Below are 16,681 nucleotides of genomic sequence, written 5' to 3'. Positions count from 1 at the left end.
CTCGAATTCCCCTCATCCCTCCTCTTTTTTTCTACTCTGTAAATAATCATTCATATTTATTCCACTGAATAAAAAATTTTATTCGTTTCAGTCATTTACAATTCAACTACTTGATCCACGCCTGGGTAGCTAGGTACTTCAAAATCAAATTTTTTAGCTAATGCAGGAGGAACAAATCGGCCTCCCAAAAAGTGAGTCTTGCCCTTAAAGTGTTTTATGCAAGGCTTGGGTGCTGTCAAGGAAATCATGATTTCGGGTTGAAATTTGACGAATTCAGTAGGACCCTCTTCCACATCCCAACCAGAGGGAATATCAACAGATACAATAGGCTTTGATATCTTTTCAAAGATTTGGATAATTTCTTTATAAGGATCACGAACTTCACCTTTGAAGCTAAAGCCAAATAAGGCGTCTAGAATGATATCTGACTTTTGAATCAAGTCGTCTGATGTTTCTTTATAGACAGGTACTTGTAGATTTTTACATTGAACTAAGAGACGCTACAAAACATATGGTTCATTTATCATCAGACGCATTTATATGAACTTACCTGATAGAGATCTTTTTCAGGTTGCTTGGGATAATAGAGGCTGGGCTTAAAACCGAAATGGCACAAATGTCTTGCAGCCACTAGACCATCACCTCCATTGTTTCCTGGGCCAACACAGACGAGAACATGAGGGCTTTTTTGATTATCAAATGATTTTTGTACTGCTTGAGCCACACTTAAACCAGCTATTGAATGATAAGCGTATGCTTTATGGTTTCTCTTTTACCTAATTCCATCAGTTGGTCAATCGAGAAACCTCCTGAACTTGACATGAGCTCTGCGTCAATAGCTTGAGCAACCTTTTGTGAGACACACTTTTTTATTTTTATTAGAAAACGATTGCTTTATTATCTTTCACTACCTTATAGGCCATATGGATAAGTAAACAAGAAGAAAAAAATAAAGAGAGAGTAATAATGACTTCATGTAGCAAGTCGAAAATTTAAAAATGCATGACGTGAAACCATGCCAAAAAGAAAGCTAAAGTGTGTTTTTGACTTGTACTTCAAAAGAAGCGTCAGGAAGAGTGACAAAATCAATGTCTGTTAACAACTCAATCACTTCGTGTGCGCCTGCTTCCTTGAGTTGTTCCAGACTATGTGTTGTTTTACAAGCAATGACTTGTGCTCCAGCTGCTTTTGCGGACTTGACACCAGCAGGTGCGTCTTCGAAAATAATCACTTCTTCTGGTTTAAACCCCAGTTTTTCAATGGCTTTGAGATATGGCTCTGGATGAGGCTTACCATGCGATACCATATCTCCACAAACAAGGACTTCAGGTAGGTCTATATCACATTGTTCTAGACGCTTTTTTGCCATATAGCTATTGCCAGCAGTACAAATAGCCCATTTGCCATGCGGAAGTTTCTGTAATAAGGTAGACACACCAGGCAAGAGACTCACACCGTCCGAATCTTCGGCTAGTTTTCGTTCAAAGTCTTGGGCATGCTCTTCTGTTGCTCTATGAGGAGTCCATTTGGCCATGGTCTCGATCGTACGAACGCCATGGGAAGTAGCAAGGATCTAAGATGATTAGATGACCACAGATGGGTACATGCTTTACCTTGTCTCCATCAACGCCGTTCTCAAGAGCAAACTGTCTCCAGAAGCGATTGACAAGAGGAGTTGTATCAATCAATGTACCAGCAAGGTCAAAGACAAATGCTTTTGCGCGGTAGTATTTTGTATTGGAGTGTGACATGAGTACGACAGACGATTTTATCATGCAACATGCTTTAACTCATGTTTCTAGCTCCACTTGAAAATGGAGTTTACTTTCAAAACGTCATGCGTGAAAAAATGTCGGAATACGAATTGCTTTACACCTTCTTTTTATGAAGCATCTATCGCTCCTCCTGCTCAAAGTTGATCTGGTTGGTTTCAAATGTGCTAGGTATCATAGTATTATTTGTTTGCAATTACCTTGCATATATAATGGAGTAGAAAAGTATATATTTAAACTCAACACCTACAGAAAAAGGCCTATTTTGTACTGAATGTAGTGTACGATGAACTTTGAATGCAGATTTCTCCTTCTTTTCATCAGAAGTACCTAGAGATGGTCTTGCCTGATTTCGGTTAGATCAGACTTACATTGGGTCATTCCAAAATTTTCTGATTGAGTTTTGTTTTTTTCATCTTCATGAACCTTCGTAGATCCCCCATCGGTCAAAAATTAAATTTTACCTAGAAGAAGAGAACTATATGAGATAACTGGAAAGAGGGCTAAAGAAGAAATAGTATCTGGTAAAGAAGAAACAGTAAGATTAGAAGAAAAAAGAGTATAGCCAAGTCTGAAACTACATTTAAAAATCAATAAAAAGGTTGCATAAATATATCAAAATCCATTGCTCGAAAAAAGTAAATGCAGGCGAAAACCTTAAACGTTTCTTTTTCAGATATGTATCTATCAAAACTTAGGCTTGAGCCGCTTTGAAGCACTAACAGCTGCTCCAGGTTTGTTTTTCAAATTAAGCGTGATGCCTTTAGACCAAGTGTTTTCATATTGAATTTGAAATAACCAATTCATATCGTCACAATTTCCCCAGTATTGAACATGTGTTATGCAAATGACACCATCGTAACTACATACTGTACTATCAGCATTGTTTTCTTCGTTTGACCAATATGATGCGCTTAATCCTTTTTCACTTGAGTGACTGATTCCAATAGATTTGGAACCTCCACACTCCATATGAGTAAGCCAAATGTCAGCAAAAGCAATAGTGGAATAAACAAACAGAGTTGTTAAAGTCAAAGTGAGCTTGCATGAAACCATATTTCTTATGACTGACAATTAGTTTAATGGTTCACGACATTTATTTGTGCTTACCCCAAACATTTCTCTGGAGTTTAACAAAGCAAATAGGGACATGTCAAGACAATGATAATCATTTTCGTCTTTCTTTTTATCAGTCGAAAAGAACAAGACATGTGCTTGAACTGCTATTCTATTGTGTTGATAGTGAGAAGCAAAGGTATATGTATATTTATTTCGTTATTCAAATTTTATTGTTTGAAAATGACATTAAACAGTCTCTAATTTATTCAACTAGAGTGTAACAATAAATGATTTTCTGAGCAAGCTCTCAAGAGCATAATCGATTAGCACTATAAATCTTGTCAAAATAATACAGAAAAGAGGAAAAATCGATATTCAGTGTCGCTATTCTTTGGGTCAGACACAGTTTGGTATGCTTCTCGATCACGTGGGCTGCATATTCCTTGTTGAAGTACAGCTTTTCAATGCCTTGACTTGGCATATGTCTCATCATCCACTTTAGTTAATATATGTGACTCATTTATCTCCCTTCCATTCTTTGCTCTTTCTCATTACCTAATATAAATATCAATATGATCTTATTATACATTGTTTTATTTACGATTTGCTCTAGAATTCTAATCTTGCTCATAAAGTGTAGCAGTAAGAATAACACATTTTATGATGGTCAACATTTATTATATATTAATGGATCAAAGATATATTCTATTTAAGTGTGTATATGTGCATATGTGCATATGTATATATGTGCATGTTGGGAGATGTATGTATAGATAAATTTTGCAACCAATCGAAATTTCATTCTTTGTGATACTTAGGCGACAATACCAAAATTGTCCAACAGATTTTGACCTTGCATTATAGGGTTTCTTAAAGAAGGGCTAAGTTTTTCTTTTGCTGGCATATAGCCTTTGGAAGCTGCTTTTCTAAACCATTCATTGGCTTGGGCTTGATCTGGATAAACACCAACACCACGCTCATAATAAAGTCTAAAACATTTGTAAGAAAAAAAGGTTTTAACATTGGATGCTTACCCTAATGTAAATTCGGCTATTTCATTGCCGTTCTTTGCTGCGGAGAGACACCATGTATAGGCCATTTCAGGGCGTGGACTAAGGCAATCCATAATACCATCTCGATACATTCTTGATAATTCCAACATGGCACCTTCATGTTTACGTTCAGCTGCTTTAGAGAAATACTTGAACGCTTCCCATGTATCTGGCTTCACATAATTGTGGCCTTGTTCATGGATATGACCCAAGCGATAAGTAGCATTGACGATACCATAATAATCTGCTTCTTTGAAATAATGGACTGCAGAGGCACAGTTTTGAGCTGTCATAAAGGCTTCAATTTCAGGGGTTCTACAAATAGATCAGTAAACTAAACTTAAAAAGGGGGTGTAAACAATTACCTTTCTAGATCGACACTTTCTAAATCATTTGAAAATATACAAGCCAAATCAAAAGCGGATTGAGCACTTTCAGGCTTGTTTGCATCTGCTGCTCTTCTTAGAAAGATAACACCTTGCTGAATGTCTTTCTTTTGATTTAATAAGCCACGTAATAAGATATTGGCTAATTTCTACACTATAGTCAGTATGAGCATAACACATAGAGTTGAACTTACATAAAGTGATTGCACATGGTTTTTTGAAGCAGCAAATCGATAGCTTGACATGGACTTTTTGTATTCTTTCCTCACCATCCAATATTCAGCTAATTCATAATGAGCTTCTGTAGAACCATATTTTGCAGCTTGTTGAAAGCATTTGAATGCTTTGGTATGATTGACTTTTTTGTACTGCGAGCCCACAAATTTGGAAGATTTGAAGTCGCGATGCCATTGGCCTTTAATATAAAGAGCACCTGCATAATTAGACTTGGCTAATCGCTCAATCCAATATTCTGCCTCTTCTTGTAATCGTTTACGTGTGTCTTCATCTAATTTGTTGTCATTCGAGTTGACCAATTGAATGAGATAGGTGGCATAAGTAAATTGGATATGACGGTCGTGTGTCTTAGAAGCCATGCGACGGTATGTCTTTACATCGTGTGTTAGACTGACAGAAGCCAATGAAGAAGAGGATGAAGAGGGAGTAGGAGGTTCAAGGATATGAGGCGGTGAGAGCTGATTTGCAGGTGGACTGGATGAGAGTACAGGTGTCATTAAAGCCTTGTTGAGTCGCTCCAACTTTTGTACATCCGATAATAAAGAATCTTCTTCATTTGATTGCTGGCTCGGTAGAAGAGGTGCATTTGAGCAAAGTGCGAGCTTCTCTAATGATGGACGTTGTGAAGAGCCATTTTCTATGGAGGGACGAGGTGAAATTTCCCCAAAAGAAGGCGTTGTTCTACCACTTGTCAAACTAGGTGCTTGGTCCAATGACAATCCCGACAATCGATGCATTATAGACTCAGCTTCCTCGTCTTCGTCGTCAGAATTGCTTGACGTAGAAATATCATTAAACAGTTGGTCTTCTTCATCCACTTCTTCAACAGGCGTCATTAACTTGTAATTATGTTCTTGATAATATTGAGTGAGTTGCTCTTTGGCGGATAATTTAGGTGATGGCATTTGTGTCTTGAAAGCAAATACACCACCATATTCTTCATCTTCGTCACTTGTATCTGCATCCTCATCTTCTTTTTCTTTGCTATTAAGCAGCTGAAACAGTTGTTGGGCAGAGAGTCTAGTTTGGCCTTTCAGACTGTCTCTTAGCGCCGTAGTTGAGCTGTTATTTTTTGCGCGCTCAGGAACCTTGGGAAGAGGTCGATTTTTACGGATGGAATTAATTTTGGTTTGATCAAGTGAAGATGATTTGCTTTTCTCCAACGTTGTCAGATCTTCTTCTTCGGAAGATACATCGTCGTCTTCTACTAACATAAGTGTCTGCCTTACTTGATTTTGCAAGATTGGTTCTTCTTTATATGAACCAAATGTATCCATGCTATCAAGGGGTTTGAAGCTGAAGTCGCGTTGTTGTTGTTTGGTATTATTTAGTGTGGTGTCTTCCATTATTATTAAAGATAAAGAAAAAAGAAAGAAAAGAAAGTTTGTTGTTGTTATTTTTTTTTTTACTATGTTTTTTGATATACATGTATACACAAACGTAAACAAGCCTAAAAAAGGAAAGTTTTCTTCGATTTATTTGATTTGAAGTCGGTCATACAAAGCTAAGCTCGATAATAACTTGGTATCTGGTGACAGTTTCCAAACGTCTTCCAAGTTTGCTAGTTTAAGCGTAATGCTTTCTCCATGATCACGAAGACCAGTTAATTTACCTTCCAGTTCACTTATTTTTTCTTTTTCCATATGCTTTGTACAGGCAAACAATCTCAAAAACTCATCTAATAGAATGATTTAATATCTAAAAAAGAAAATGCTCGGTGTACCTGATCCGCCAGCTGATGTGTAAACTCCTTTCCATTCTTTGCCATATGCTAATTCAGTCATGTCGACCAATTCGTCTTCTTTAATAACAAGACCTATGTATATATTAGGCAATGACAACAAAAACAATAGCCTCACCTGTCTCTTCTTCGATTTCCTTGGCCGCAGTACCTGCAAAATTACCGGAACCGTCCAACATGCCTGCAGGTAATTCAGGAAAACTAAGATGTGGTACAGGAATACGCGGTTGCAAAGTCAGAATAACCTTGTCTTTCTCCCCCTTTGCCTTTAATACGATCAACATAGAGACAGCACCTCCTCGCTATCTTGAGTTTGAGGGTGTAAATTATGCAGCATGTTACGTACCATAAATACAATGCCTGGTGCACTTTTGCCTGTGTCCTTAAATGTGACGTTTGCTTTAAATTTAACAAATCCAATCTTTCCCGTGCCAAAGTAGTCTATATTTTGAATCTCGATCGATTTCACGTCCAGCTCTTCTTGACGTTCTTGTTGTTGTTTGTCAAAGGCAGACAACCATTCTTTGAAAGGTTGGAAGCCAAGAACACTATCAAATTCGTCTTTATTAGAACAGCCTTGAACAACTACTTTTTGGCTGGCAATAGAAACAGTATGAGCAGTGCTTGACATGGTGCGATATAATTTTGACCTGAAAGCAAGAGAAAGAAAAGAACGTTGCATAAACATGAACGAAGAAAAAAAAACTTCGAATAAATTAAAACGACGCAAAGACATCAATGTGGCGTAATGATTTCTTGAGGAGTTTTTTTTGTCTTTATTGTATTTTTTTGGGCAAATAAGTAATATGAAGAAATAAGAACAAATATAATTAAAAAAAAAAGGATTTTCTATGTGTTGTTGTTTTTTTTAAGAAAAAAAGAAAAAAAAGGGAAAGCTTTTGATGTTTTTGTTTGTTTTTTTTTAAAAAAAACAGATAATATATAAAGAGATTTAAGCATTGGAAGTAGCAGCAGCAGCGTTAGAAGGACCACTGACACTGCCTCTGGGTTTCTATAATAAACATTGAGTATTTCCTAATTATTTAAGTGCATTTACTTACACCGTGGTGAGGAACCTTATATGTCTCTTCAGCTTCTGTCTTGGGTGCTTCTGCATTTCTAAAGTCTTCGATGGTCTTGTATTTAGATAACAATTGAGCAACTTGCTCGTCGAACTTGAGTTCTCTCTTCTTCTTGTCTTTACGGTAGTAAGTGTATGCCCAGAATTTCTCAAGACCATAAAGATGACCTCTTTCATAGTCTGCCAAGGTCAATTCCTGGAAATCTTCAAAGAGTTCCTTGCGGTATCTCTTTTCAAGACCATAAGAGTAGAAACGGAAAAGACATTCTAAACCATATCTACATTCACACATGAGCGCTTTTGCATATATATCTATATATCTATATAATTATTTACCTGTAGTTTTGGTTGGCATCTTCAACAGCCAAACGCTTAAACTCGTTATACATACGCTTGTTGAAATGATCACGCAAAAAGTGAGACCAGAAACGGAACAAAGTGTTCATTTCTTGAGAGTGACCAACACCCAATTGCTTACGTTCTCTCAAAGCCTTAGCATGGTACTTGTAATACTTGTGTTGAACAAAACCCTTTTCACGCAACAATTCGTGGCTAGGATGTTGGAAGTTACCAAATGAGTGTGCCATATCCATAGAACTGGAAAGCATACTGTCAGGAATAGGTGATTTACCATAAGAAGTACCCAGCAAGTCATTAGGGTTGTAGTGGTAGGCTTGATCACTTAAAACCCAGCCAACATGGCCTTGATCGTTGACTTTACGAGTAGGGGTGGTACCGAAGAAGGCAGAGCTAGGCAAAGATTCAGGACGAATAGCGTAGAAACGAGGAGTAGACTTTTCATTCTTCTTGATAGGCTTGGCATGAATGGTAGTGCTAGAGATTTGAGCACCTACTTGTTCGCCATGGTGGTGTTCACGGTGCTTCAATTGCTCAAATTGATCCTTACCAACAGAACCAACCTTGGATGTCGTTTGACCAGTACTACGCAAACCTGATTCATATTGATAAAGACCTTCATTGATCATGTCTGAAATATCTTCATTGATCTTGGCACGGTTGTAGTTGGTATGTGTACGATCTGACTTGCGTTGAGTGACAATCATGATACGAGCAACAGTTTCATCGTCCATGTCAAGATCTTCATCCTCTTCGTCTTCTTCGTCTGACAAGTAGTACTTCTTGACAGTATCTGTGCGTCTACCATCAGTCCAATCATCATCCTCATCAAAATCAAACAAATCATCTTCATCTTTTTGTTCAGCTTGTTGAGGAGAAGTGGATTTACGACGTTCACCGTTCAATTTGGGAACAGCAGAGGGTAACAAGGTAGTACCGGCCAAAGCAGCCAATGTGGGTTGATGAGGTTGAGCAGGAGCGTTTTGCTTGGCGATTTGAGCAGCAGTGGTAGTGTTCTTGGGCACAGACACATTGACAGGAGCGGGGCCGGGGACAACAGAAGGCATCAACCAAGGTTCCCAACCTTCTCTCTTACGGATCTTATCATGCTTGAGTTCAAGCAATTGACTGTTTTCCAAGGCTTCACGGATCAAGTTGATGTCAGTAGACAAACCCTTAACACGGTTGAAGTTAGCAATGAAGTTCAAGTCAACAAAACCGTTAGAGTCCATTTGTTGACGCAAGTAGAGATCCTTGCACAGGTTATCAATGCTAAAATAGTATTCACTATAGAAAATTTTTTCTCAAACCGTGAGTGATCGAGATCTCGCATAGATCGTGACATCAACTTACATTTGTTGCATGATGTACATCTTGAGAGTGTCAGCATCGACATTGATGAAAGCAGGCATCTTGCGTTGACCACGGTAAAGGTAAGTGCTCTTGGGATGAGGACGAGCAGAACGAGATTTCATAGGAGACTTCTTGTCTTCGTCTTTTTTGCCTTCAGGTTTGCTTATAGTTTTGGCAGGAGCTGCAGTAGTAGTGTTAGTAGTAGTAGCAGTAGTAGTAGTAGTAGTAGTAGTAATAGTATTGTTGGGCTTAGTGGCTTCTTTAGACTTGGATCCTCTACGAGTGCTGGTTTTTTTGTTAGCATCTTTGTTACTGCTAGTGTTAGAGCGTCTGCCAGTGCGACGACGACCGCCAGAAGAAGCATGAACAATGGTTGGAGTGAAAGGCTTCCATTGACCCTTGCTCTTTACTTTGGGAGCAAGTTTTTCTTTATCATTGCTCTCTTCAGTGGGCTCTACAGCAGCTTCCTTAGGTGCAGGCCAGTCTATAAAATTTTTCAATATCCTATCTGGACAATGCATTCGTTTCTCTTACCAGCTCCAGCAACGGTAGCATCCGTTTTTTCGGGTGTTTTCTCGGTTACTTGAACGTTCCAAGCACTTTTCTCAGGAATAGGAGCCGGGACTTGCTTCTTTTGTTGTTCTTCGTTAGAAGTTTGATCTTGCTTTTGAATCGGCTTTTCGTTTGTGTTTTCCATATTTGTTCCTGTTTAAACTTTAAACTAGCGTAAGAAGTTTTGAGAGAAAGAAACGATGAGTGTATAGAAGAAAAGAGAAAATATCTTTTTGAAAAGGAGTTTATAAAAGGAAAGAATTCGCTGGTAATACAAATTATCAACCACGTCAAAATTATAATGGGCTTCTTTTCGAGGATTTATGTGGCTTGTCTTAAAAAAAAAAAAAGTCTCAAAGAGGTATCAAACAACTCAAGCCGAGCATCTTTTATTTTAAGTGTCTATCTTTTCATGCTATGATGATAAAGTGCCCTTGTCTATTATCTGCAGCTGTCATATCCAAGCAAACGCATGCTTATTTGACATTTACTCAAATAATTGTTTTTAATTCGATCGACTATCTGTGACGTAACAAACAATGATTTACTTATAGTTTCCATCGACGGACTTTCATAAGATGCTGTCTTTCCCTTTATTCTGATCCCATTTATCGTCCGTTTGTTCCAGTTGTAGCTAGTGAAATCATTATGCCTTTATTTGAATAAGAGTCTGAGCCTGATATCTAATGGATCTACCATGAAGTTAGTGTTTGCAAAACAAACCAACTTGGTGCTGTATCATGTAAAACATTCTGTCTGCTTCGATTCTGACAAGACCGCCACATAAGCAATGTAAATTACACTATATCTGCCTCAATTTAAATTTAGTGGCGTTTTCTTTCTATGCAAATAAGAGTCAAACTTGTACTTGAGGTAATTGTACATTGTATGATATCGGAATAGAAATGTTTATGCTAAATTAAACATAAGAAGGGGTCTTGTTGATTATGTAAGTCAAGGCAACTCCAGAATTGTCAATGAAATGTTCTATCATGCACGTAGGAAAGGAAGTCTTAGTCACATAGGCTTTTCGCAAACATCCCACAAAAATGACATTAGCTTGTGACTGTTATTTTTGAAAAAACCTAGGGCAAAGCTAATGGCGCCTTAGTCATCTTGACCTCTTGAGAGCTGTTGTGGCCTGCTGTTGTAGCCTGTTGTTGATATCATAGCCCGAACGTGCATGCAAGATGCTTCTTATGTTACAGTGGCGTTAAAATTTCGGTTCCAGTACTAGAAGAAAAACAAAAACATTTATCTACGCTATGTAGTGAAATGAGAGTTGGACAAGATTGAGCGTTCAGAAGTGGGAATTAAAACACCATTTAGATGGCTAAGACACGATCTGAAAAGATCCCTTTATTCAGCAGTCAACTCGAGAAGATTATTTAAGTAGGCATTGAACGCTGCTTTCACATTCTCAAAACCATCGGAAACAAGCTGAAAGCTTAAACCAGAAGCAGTCAAAGAAATAGCTTCTATAGGTTATTCAGCAGCAATTTGAACCATTTGAGGTACATGAGAGGGAACTACTAACAAGAATAGTTGCAAGTATAATCCGAGTGTTACTATCGAATGCATTCCTGACGATTTTACATGCCTTGGGTAGATACTAATGGTAGGCTCGATGCGTTTCAAGAGATATATATGCTTGCAAGATGTTTGGTTCCATTGAAAATCAGCACAAGAACAGCCTTTCATGACATTATTCTTTACGTTAATATTGTATCTTACCTCTTCTGTAGTGAAGGGGGCAACACTGTAACATCCTAGTTCTCCTAATCTCACCATTAATGACAAGACATTATCGTTAATGGCTTCAGAGTGCATTTCTCTTCTTCTTTCTTCAGGGCCCATTCTGCCCACATTCAAGAGCAATCTTGAAATATTTTGTTGGTAGTCCTTTTGGATATAATCTCTGAATAGAAACTCTGGCGCCTTTCTTTCTGTAGCCATCCCGCAATTTATTCTCAATCAACAATTTGGTACTTTTTGACAGAGAAAGATGTTAGAAATCTTCCAGCTGACCAATTGCATGGTTATGCTGCTTTAAGAACTGAAAATCGACAGTGTTTGGACTATCTTTCAAGCAAAGTACTTTTAAAAGTCCAAGGCAGTTTATTTTCTTGCTTTCTTTTTGCAAGTCTCTAGTCTAGCCACTGACACCGCCTTTCACAATGCCAGCTCTTACTTGCTTCTCTCTAGATCTGTGGCAGACATAATCCTTTGTATTTCTTGGTGACACGTCTTCTGTGAACCCATTTGACAGCAAAAACTGCTTTAGAGTTTTCAATCTCTTCCTTGCAGTTCTCGATGGCATGAGTTACAGTGTTTGCAGGCAAAGGTAAGTACTTCATAATAATACTACTGGACATTTTTTAATAAAATTGAATGATCTTTGAAATTGAGTGTTTATTTGAATATACTTTAAGTTCTAACGCGCTCTCGACAAATGCACTTCTGTTAACTATTTTAGAAATTCACTAATAAAAGTCACAAACTTGGTCAATGTTACTTAGTGTGATATAAGGACGTTCGAATTCAGGTTTGACGTCATCTTTTTTTTTTTTTTTTTTTTTTTGAGTGAACAAACAGTAGGGCAAATGCGTTCCAATGTCCGCCCTCGTCGCTCTGTTTTTTTTTTATTTTGCGACCTAACTGTGTGCCCCTGTTCTAATACGTACAAAAAATACAAAGTCCCGCCAAGGTTTATTTTTTTTCTTTTCTCCACACAAGTTTATATTTTTCAAGATGTTTGGTATGCGCAAGTGGTCTACTCCTGTTCTTCGTCCTGCTGCCCCCTTCATTGCTGGTGGTGTTGCCGTTTTCTACTTGGTTGCCAAGGCTCAAAATGCCATGATCAACAGTACGTTTCATTATTAGTTAATTCGAGATTGTTTATTTTTTTTTCTCTATAGGCGAAGAATACAAGAACGATCCCAGAAACCCTGCTTGTAAGTAGTTTTTGATATTCTGAGAAAGAAGTAAATTAACAATGTTTATAGTGGCTTCTGGTAAGAAGGCTCACTAAATTGTTTGGGTCAACATTAATTTGTAAAAAAATCAATAAATACAACGCGCTCAATTGTACACGCGAATATTGTGTATTAAAAGACTTTTTCTTTTTTCTTTTTTCAGGCTGGCAATAAGAGAAATAGAAGGAAGGAGAAAGAAAGAAGGAAAAAGAAGGTTTAAAGGAAGAGAAAGAGCATAGGCTTTCCTTGTTTTCTTGAGCATTGGGATTGTTCTTTGTCGTCTGGCTAACTGAGTTGCTGAAAAGCTATGCATAAATAGAAAAGCATTCACGCCCTTTTTTTTTTTTTTACTTTGACCTTGAAAGCAACATTAGACTGTAAGTATGCTCTCAAATGCTTTTTTTCTATGTTAGTAGCAAGGTTGAGGTTTTATTTTCTCTATATTTTATGCAGAATTGTATAGAACTGTTCCTTGAATGACAATGCTCTTCTCTTTGGAATCAATGCTTTGTAGTTTCCTTAGTGGGAAATGCCTTTAAAAAAATTTTATGTTTTCCTGCAGATATACCATGATAAACAGTAACTGCTTCTATGAGCTTAAACAAATGCCTGTTTTTCTTTCACACAATGGCTCTGGTAAGAATAACAATAGACATTCTCTCATCATCTGCGTTTCAATTTGATACAAAAACGATCAGTTACAAAATTTTTTTTCTCTTTTTCCTTTCTTTAGAATAATAAAAAAAAATGAGTTCAGGCATCTCTCGCAGTCGTTTGATGGAAGAGCGTAAACAATGGAGAAAAGACCATCCTCATGTAACTAAACACTGTAAATTATAACACCAAAAGACAGTTTTGTTAAAATAATTAATTTTATTCTTTATTTTTTAGGGCTTTTGGGCAAGACCAGGAAAGAATGCAGACAATTCTCTTGATTTAATGAACTGGACGTGCGGTATCCCTGGAAAAGACGATGTAAGCCATGCTGTTTCTTGGCTCTGTTTATTTATTTTCTATAGACACCATGGGAGAAGGCTACCTACAAGCTCACAATGATCTTTCCTGAAGGTATGTTCTGTAATACATCCTCGTTTTTAATATTTGCCTAGACTATCCCAGTAAACCACCCAAGTGTAAGTTTACACCTCCTCTATTTCACCCCAATGTCTATCCTTCCGGCACTGTTTGTTTGTCTATTTTGAATGAAGATGAAGGTTGGAAGCCAGCTATTACTGTAAAGCAGGTAACGTTCATTTGATCATTAAAGAAATGGCATTTACAAAAAAAAAATAGATTCTCCTTGGTGTCCAAGACTTGTTGAATGATCCTAACCCTGAAAGTCCTGCTCAACAAGAAGCTTACATGTTGTTTAGGTAACCGATATACAGTTATGTCTTGGAAACTCATCTGTATACATAGAAAGGATAAGAAGGAATACGAACGACGAGTACGTGAGCAAGCTTTGGCAAACAGAACATAATAAAAGGTTTTTTTTTTTCAAATTATCGCACAGGCCATGTGTAGTCATTCTTTTTTCTTTAAAAATGGCATATTTTATATTTATAAAAGCTATACACTACATACATTCTAAGATATTGTTCGTTACTGTATTTGTTGAAAGGAAAGCTGTACAAAAGAAAAGGGGAAAAAAAGAATCATATAAGTTGCTGTAATGAAAAAAAAGGGGGGCAAATAAGAATGAAAGGAATGTCAATGATAAATGTACAAAAGAAAAATGGTTGTTTAACAGTAATAATGAGGACGTTGAGCATATGATACTGGCTGTTCTATTCGAACCATGGTAGATGGAGGAGGTAACAAGAGTGGGAAGAGTGATGAAGAACCATTCATAATAGCCCTTAGAGGAGGTAGTCTTGTGCCCCAATCTTGTGTTCTGTGCATATCAGTGATACAAGAAGGCGGTGAAGGTAATTGCTCCATACGTGAGTGATGGCTGTCAGAGCACATATGATATTTGGCTAAGGATGGATCGGAAGGTAGTGGAATAGATGAAGAAAGTGGAGATTCAGCCATGGGAGGTGAAGAGTAATGCATAGGCACAGGTCTATAGAGATAAGGAGATTCTCGTTGATAAGTCATAGAACGTGGTGTAGGTGATGACGAAGAACAAGTAGACATTGTATTGTAGATGGTGCTTTCTGGGCTTGGGAAAGCTTGAGCATGGCTTTCTGCTTGTTGGTATCGATGTTTGTTCTTCATGTCTTCTTCTGTCATGTACTGATGTGTTTGTGTTGGTGGCGGTGTAATGCGACTCGTTGCTTGCCATCTTCCAAAAAAGACGTCTGAAGTACCATTTGCATCTGAGGACTCTGAAGATACAATCATCTTCATATGCTTGGAGCGATATTTTTTGGTAATAGCCACATTGTTGTTGTTACTGTTGTTGTTGACAGAAGTATCAGTGACTGTACTCTCTGGTTTTCTCTTTCGACTATAGACAAACAATGAGAATGGGTTATTTAAACAAGTGCTTCTAGACTTACGATTGAAGACGGTGCTCTTTTCTGATTCTCATCTTAACACCTTGATCAGAAAACGTTCTTGAGAGAAATGTAGCTTCTATAGGACCAGGGAATTGCTTTGGTATATGTACAGTAAACGTGTTTGATAGAATGGTCCTGCGATTTTTAACTTGACCACTAATGAAATCAATTAGAATGCAATTGTTTAAGAGTAGAGCAACTTACTCGACTATTTCAAACAGTGAGAACCTTAATTTGAATTTGCCTTCTTTTTTTACAGCAAGGTCTCCAAAAACAAAGAAGCCACCATCTAACAAAAATTTTAAGTATAAAATGAACCATTGTGATCAATGCATACCAGAATTATCAATATCTCGAAGTCGATAAAGAGATGACACGGTCGTGCCCGAGAGATACTCTTGTGCAGGTAATAACGGAGTTTCAGGATCTTGCACAGTAACAAGATTGGCTACAGTAAAATAAAAAGGACTCTGAAGACGTTTTCTACATAGGATGATGAGTTTTCCCGTTGCCAATGGTTGTTATTTACTTTAATTCTTCTTCTGAACAATTTTGCCAGTGAAGTTGAAGAATGGGTGGGGGTTCAATGGGTCTTCGGTCTAAGAAGGGTCATTTGAGTTAGAATTGGCTATACCCATAAAATAAAAATTACCTCTTTCGTTAATCAAGCTGACTTTGGCTCTTTGTGGCTGTTGTCTTATCTCAATGTCATAAAGTCTATAAATAAGTTAGCAATTGTAAAACCATACATTGTGTGTTTCTTTTTACATTTGGTCTGAAGAACTAGAAAGGCTGCTTTCAATAAAACGATAGGTACATCCGCCTGGACTGTTTGTTGAACTCATTTTTATAAATTTGATCTATAGCATACAGTAAAGCAAGGAAAGAAAGAGAGAAAAAAAAGAGAAATAAATAATAAAAAAGGCAAAAAAAAAGAGATTTAAATACCCAAAAAAAGGAGACTAAATATCAATGTTTCCCAGTCTCTCTTATAAATCAGCAAGGTGCATGCGATGATTACTGTTTTAAGTGAAATTATTTACTTTTGGATTTAGATTTTTTTAATATCAAAAATAATTTTTCTTTATCCAGTAATTGCCAAGACTTTATATCCCGGATTTTGTGTATTTGTGTTCTAAATATACAAATGTAACATATGTTATTGTCCAAGGACATAGTTACACCCTTATCGAAACATTCGTCTTGTTGCTCAAACAATCTTAACCTGTGATCATGATTAGCAATCGATAATAAGGCAAAACAATGCTAAAAATGGTACATACTTGTAAATTGTGAAGAGAACTCTATTCTGAACCAAAAAGTCCAGGGTCAGAGTAAAGATAAATCCCAAATTTGGAGAATAAATTACCCTTTCTTGGTCACTTCTTTTATTTTTATTTGGGCGCGCACTACTGGAAAAAAGAATTCGCTTTTTGCCAAGAGCTTTTTTGTTTAATTTCTTTTTCTTTTGTATTAAAATAGAATTTCATTTTCAATTTGTCTTATTGCTTGCTCCTCTTTGCTTTTCTTTTTTTTTTTCTTTTTGAACCTATTGATGATAAAAATAAAATAAAAATAAAAAATCGCAAATAAAACTTTGTGCTACATTTTA

The 16,681-nt window shown here is 37.0% G+C and overlaps 10 protein-coding genes across 10 annotated transcripts; 2 read left to right on the top strand and 8 right to left on the bottom strand.

Annotated features, from left to right (window-relative positions):
* Positions 1-50: 50 nt before the first annotated feature.
* B0P05DRAFT_562080 (YjeF N-terminal domain-containing protein) lies at positions 51-871 on the bottom strand. Its single transcript, XM_051580552.1, has 3 exons — positions 777-871; positions 551-735; positions 51-500 (listed from the first exon to the last, which is right to left on the bottom strand). The coding sequence occupies exons 1-3, from the start codon at positions 820-822 to the stop codon at positions 96-98; spliced, it is 636 nt and encodes a 211-aa protein (XP_051430111.1). The 5' UTR covers positions 823-871; the 3' UTR covers positions 51-95.
* A 159-nt stretch (positions 872-1,030) lies between these two features.
* Positions 1,031-1,751, bottom strand: B0P05DRAFT_581881 (HAD-superfamily hydrolase subfamily IA; the record flags this gene model as incomplete). The annotated part of the gene is made up of 2 exons (XM_051582143.1): positions 1,031-1,573; positions 1,614-1,751. The coding sequence occupies 2 exons, from the start codon at positions 1,749-1,751 to the stop codon at positions 1,031-1,033; spliced, it is 681 nt and encodes a 226-aa protein (XP_051430110.1).
* Positions 1,752-1,992: 241 nt separating this feature from the next.
* On the bottom strand, positions 1,993-3,057 carry B0P05DRAFT_310851 (uncharacterized protein). Its single transcript, XM_051573502.1, has 3 exons — positions 2,883-3,057; positions 2,354-2,839; positions 1,993-2,293 (listed from the first exon to the last, which is right to left on the bottom strand). The coding sequence occupies exon 2, from the start codon at positions 2,826-2,828 to the stop codon at positions 2,460-2,462; it is 369 nt and encodes a 122-aa protein (XP_051430109.1). The 5' UTR covers positions 2,829-2,839; positions 2,883-3,057; the 3' UTR covers positions 1,993-2,293; positions 2,354-2,459.
* A 381-nt stretch (positions 3,058-3,438) lies between these two features.
* B0P05DRAFT_518400 (uncharacterized protein) lies at positions 3,439-5,933 on the bottom strand. Its single transcript, XM_051575723.1, has 4 exons — positions 4,464-5,933; positions 4,249-4,418; positions 3,866-4,198; positions 3,439-3,820 (listed from the first exon to the last, which is right to left on the bottom strand). Exons 1-4 carry the CDS (start codon positions 5,850-5,852, stop codon positions 3,646-3,648), a joined length of 2,067 nt encoding a protein of 688 aa, XP_051430108.1. The 5' UTR covers positions 5,853-5,933; the 3' UTR covers positions 3,439-3,645.
* A 48-nt stretch (positions 5,934-5,981) lies between these two features.
* On the bottom strand, positions 5,982-6,878 carry B0P05DRAFT_591762 (uncharacterized protein; the record flags this gene model as incomplete). The annotated part of the gene is made up of 4 exons (XM_051582936.1): positions 5,982-6,184; positions 6,230-6,322; positions 6,366-6,549; positions 6,594-6,878. 4 exons carry the CDS (start codon positions 6,876-6,878, stop codon positions 5,982-5,984), a joined length of 765 nt encoding a protein of 254 aa, XP_051430107.1.
* Positions 6,879-7,199: 321 nt separating this feature from the next.
* B0P05DRAFT_591761 (uncharacterized protein) lies at positions 7,200-9,735 on the bottom strand (the record flags this gene model as incomplete). Its single annotated transcript, XM_051582935.1, has 5 exons — positions 7,200-7,259; positions 7,309-7,606; positions 7,665-8,972; positions 9,039-9,522; positions 9,573-9,735. The coding sequence occupies 5 exons, from the start codon at positions 9,733-9,735 to the stop codon at positions 7,200-7,202; spliced, it is 2,313 nt and encodes a 770-aa protein (XP_051430106.1).
* Positions 9,736-11,037: 1,302 nt separating this feature from the next.
* B0P05DRAFT_562068 (uncharacterized protein) lies at positions 11,038-11,502 on the bottom strand. Its single transcript, XM_051580551.1, has one exon. The coding sequence runs from the start codon at positions 11,445-11,447 to the stop codon at positions 11,076-11,078; it is 372 nt and encodes a 123-aa protein (XP_051430105.1). The 5' UTR covers positions 11,448-11,502; the 3' UTR covers positions 11,038-11,075.
* A 661-nt stretch (positions 11,503-12,163) lies between these two features.
* On the top strand, positions 12,164-12,810 carry B0P05DRAFT_562064 (ATPase, F0 complex, subunit J). The gene is made up of 3 exons (XM_051580550.1): positions 12,164-12,456; positions 12,509-12,544; positions 12,596-12,810. Exons 1-3 carry the CDS (start codon positions 12,342-12,344, stop codon positions 12,619-12,621), a joined length of 177 nt encoding a protein of 58 aa, XP_051430104.1. The 5' UTR covers positions 12,164-12,341; the 3' UTR covers positions 12,622-12,810.
* Positions 12,811-13,298: 488 nt separating this feature from the next.
* On the top strand, positions 13,299-14,146 carry B0P05DRAFT_562056 (SUMO-conjugating enzyme ubc9). The gene is made up of 6 exons (XM_051580549.1): positions 13,299-13,381; positions 13,457-13,540; positions 13,585-13,633; positions 13,675-13,808; positions 13,859-13,938; positions 13,985-14,146. Exons 1-6 carry the CDS (start codon positions 13,313-13,315, stop codon positions 14,043-14,045), a joined length of 477 nt encoding a protein of 158 aa, XP_051430103.1. The 5' UTR covers positions 13,299-13,312; the 3' UTR covers positions 14,046-14,146.
* Positions 14,093-15,997, bottom strand: B0P05DRAFT_562052 (velvet factor-domain-containing protein). Its single transcript, XM_051580548.1, has 7 exons — positions 15,838-15,997; positions 15,722-15,786; positions 15,599-15,668; positions 15,407-15,552; positions 15,274-15,358; positions 15,070-15,225; positions 14,093-15,017 (listed from the first exon to the last, which is right to left on the bottom strand). Exons 1-7 carry the CDS (start codon positions 15,912-15,914, stop codon positions 14,309-14,311), a joined length of 1,308 nt encoding a protein of 435 aa, XP_051430102.1. The 5' UTR covers positions 15,915-15,997; the 3' UTR covers positions 14,093-14,308.
* Positions 15,998-16,681: the final 684 nt, after the last annotated feature.

The sequence above is a fragment of the Gilbertella persicaria genome (assembly GCF_025201335.1).
Source record: "Gilbertella persicaria strain CBS 190.32 chromosome Unknown B0P05scaffold_63, whole genome shotgun sequence".
Lineage (NCBI taxonomy): Eukaryota > Fungi > Mucoromycota > Mucoromycetes > Mucorales > Choanephoraceae > Gilbertella > Gilbertella persicaria.
The sequence above is the reverse complement of the archived record's forward strand: the minus strand, read 5'-3'. Positions and strand labels throughout refer to the sequence as shown.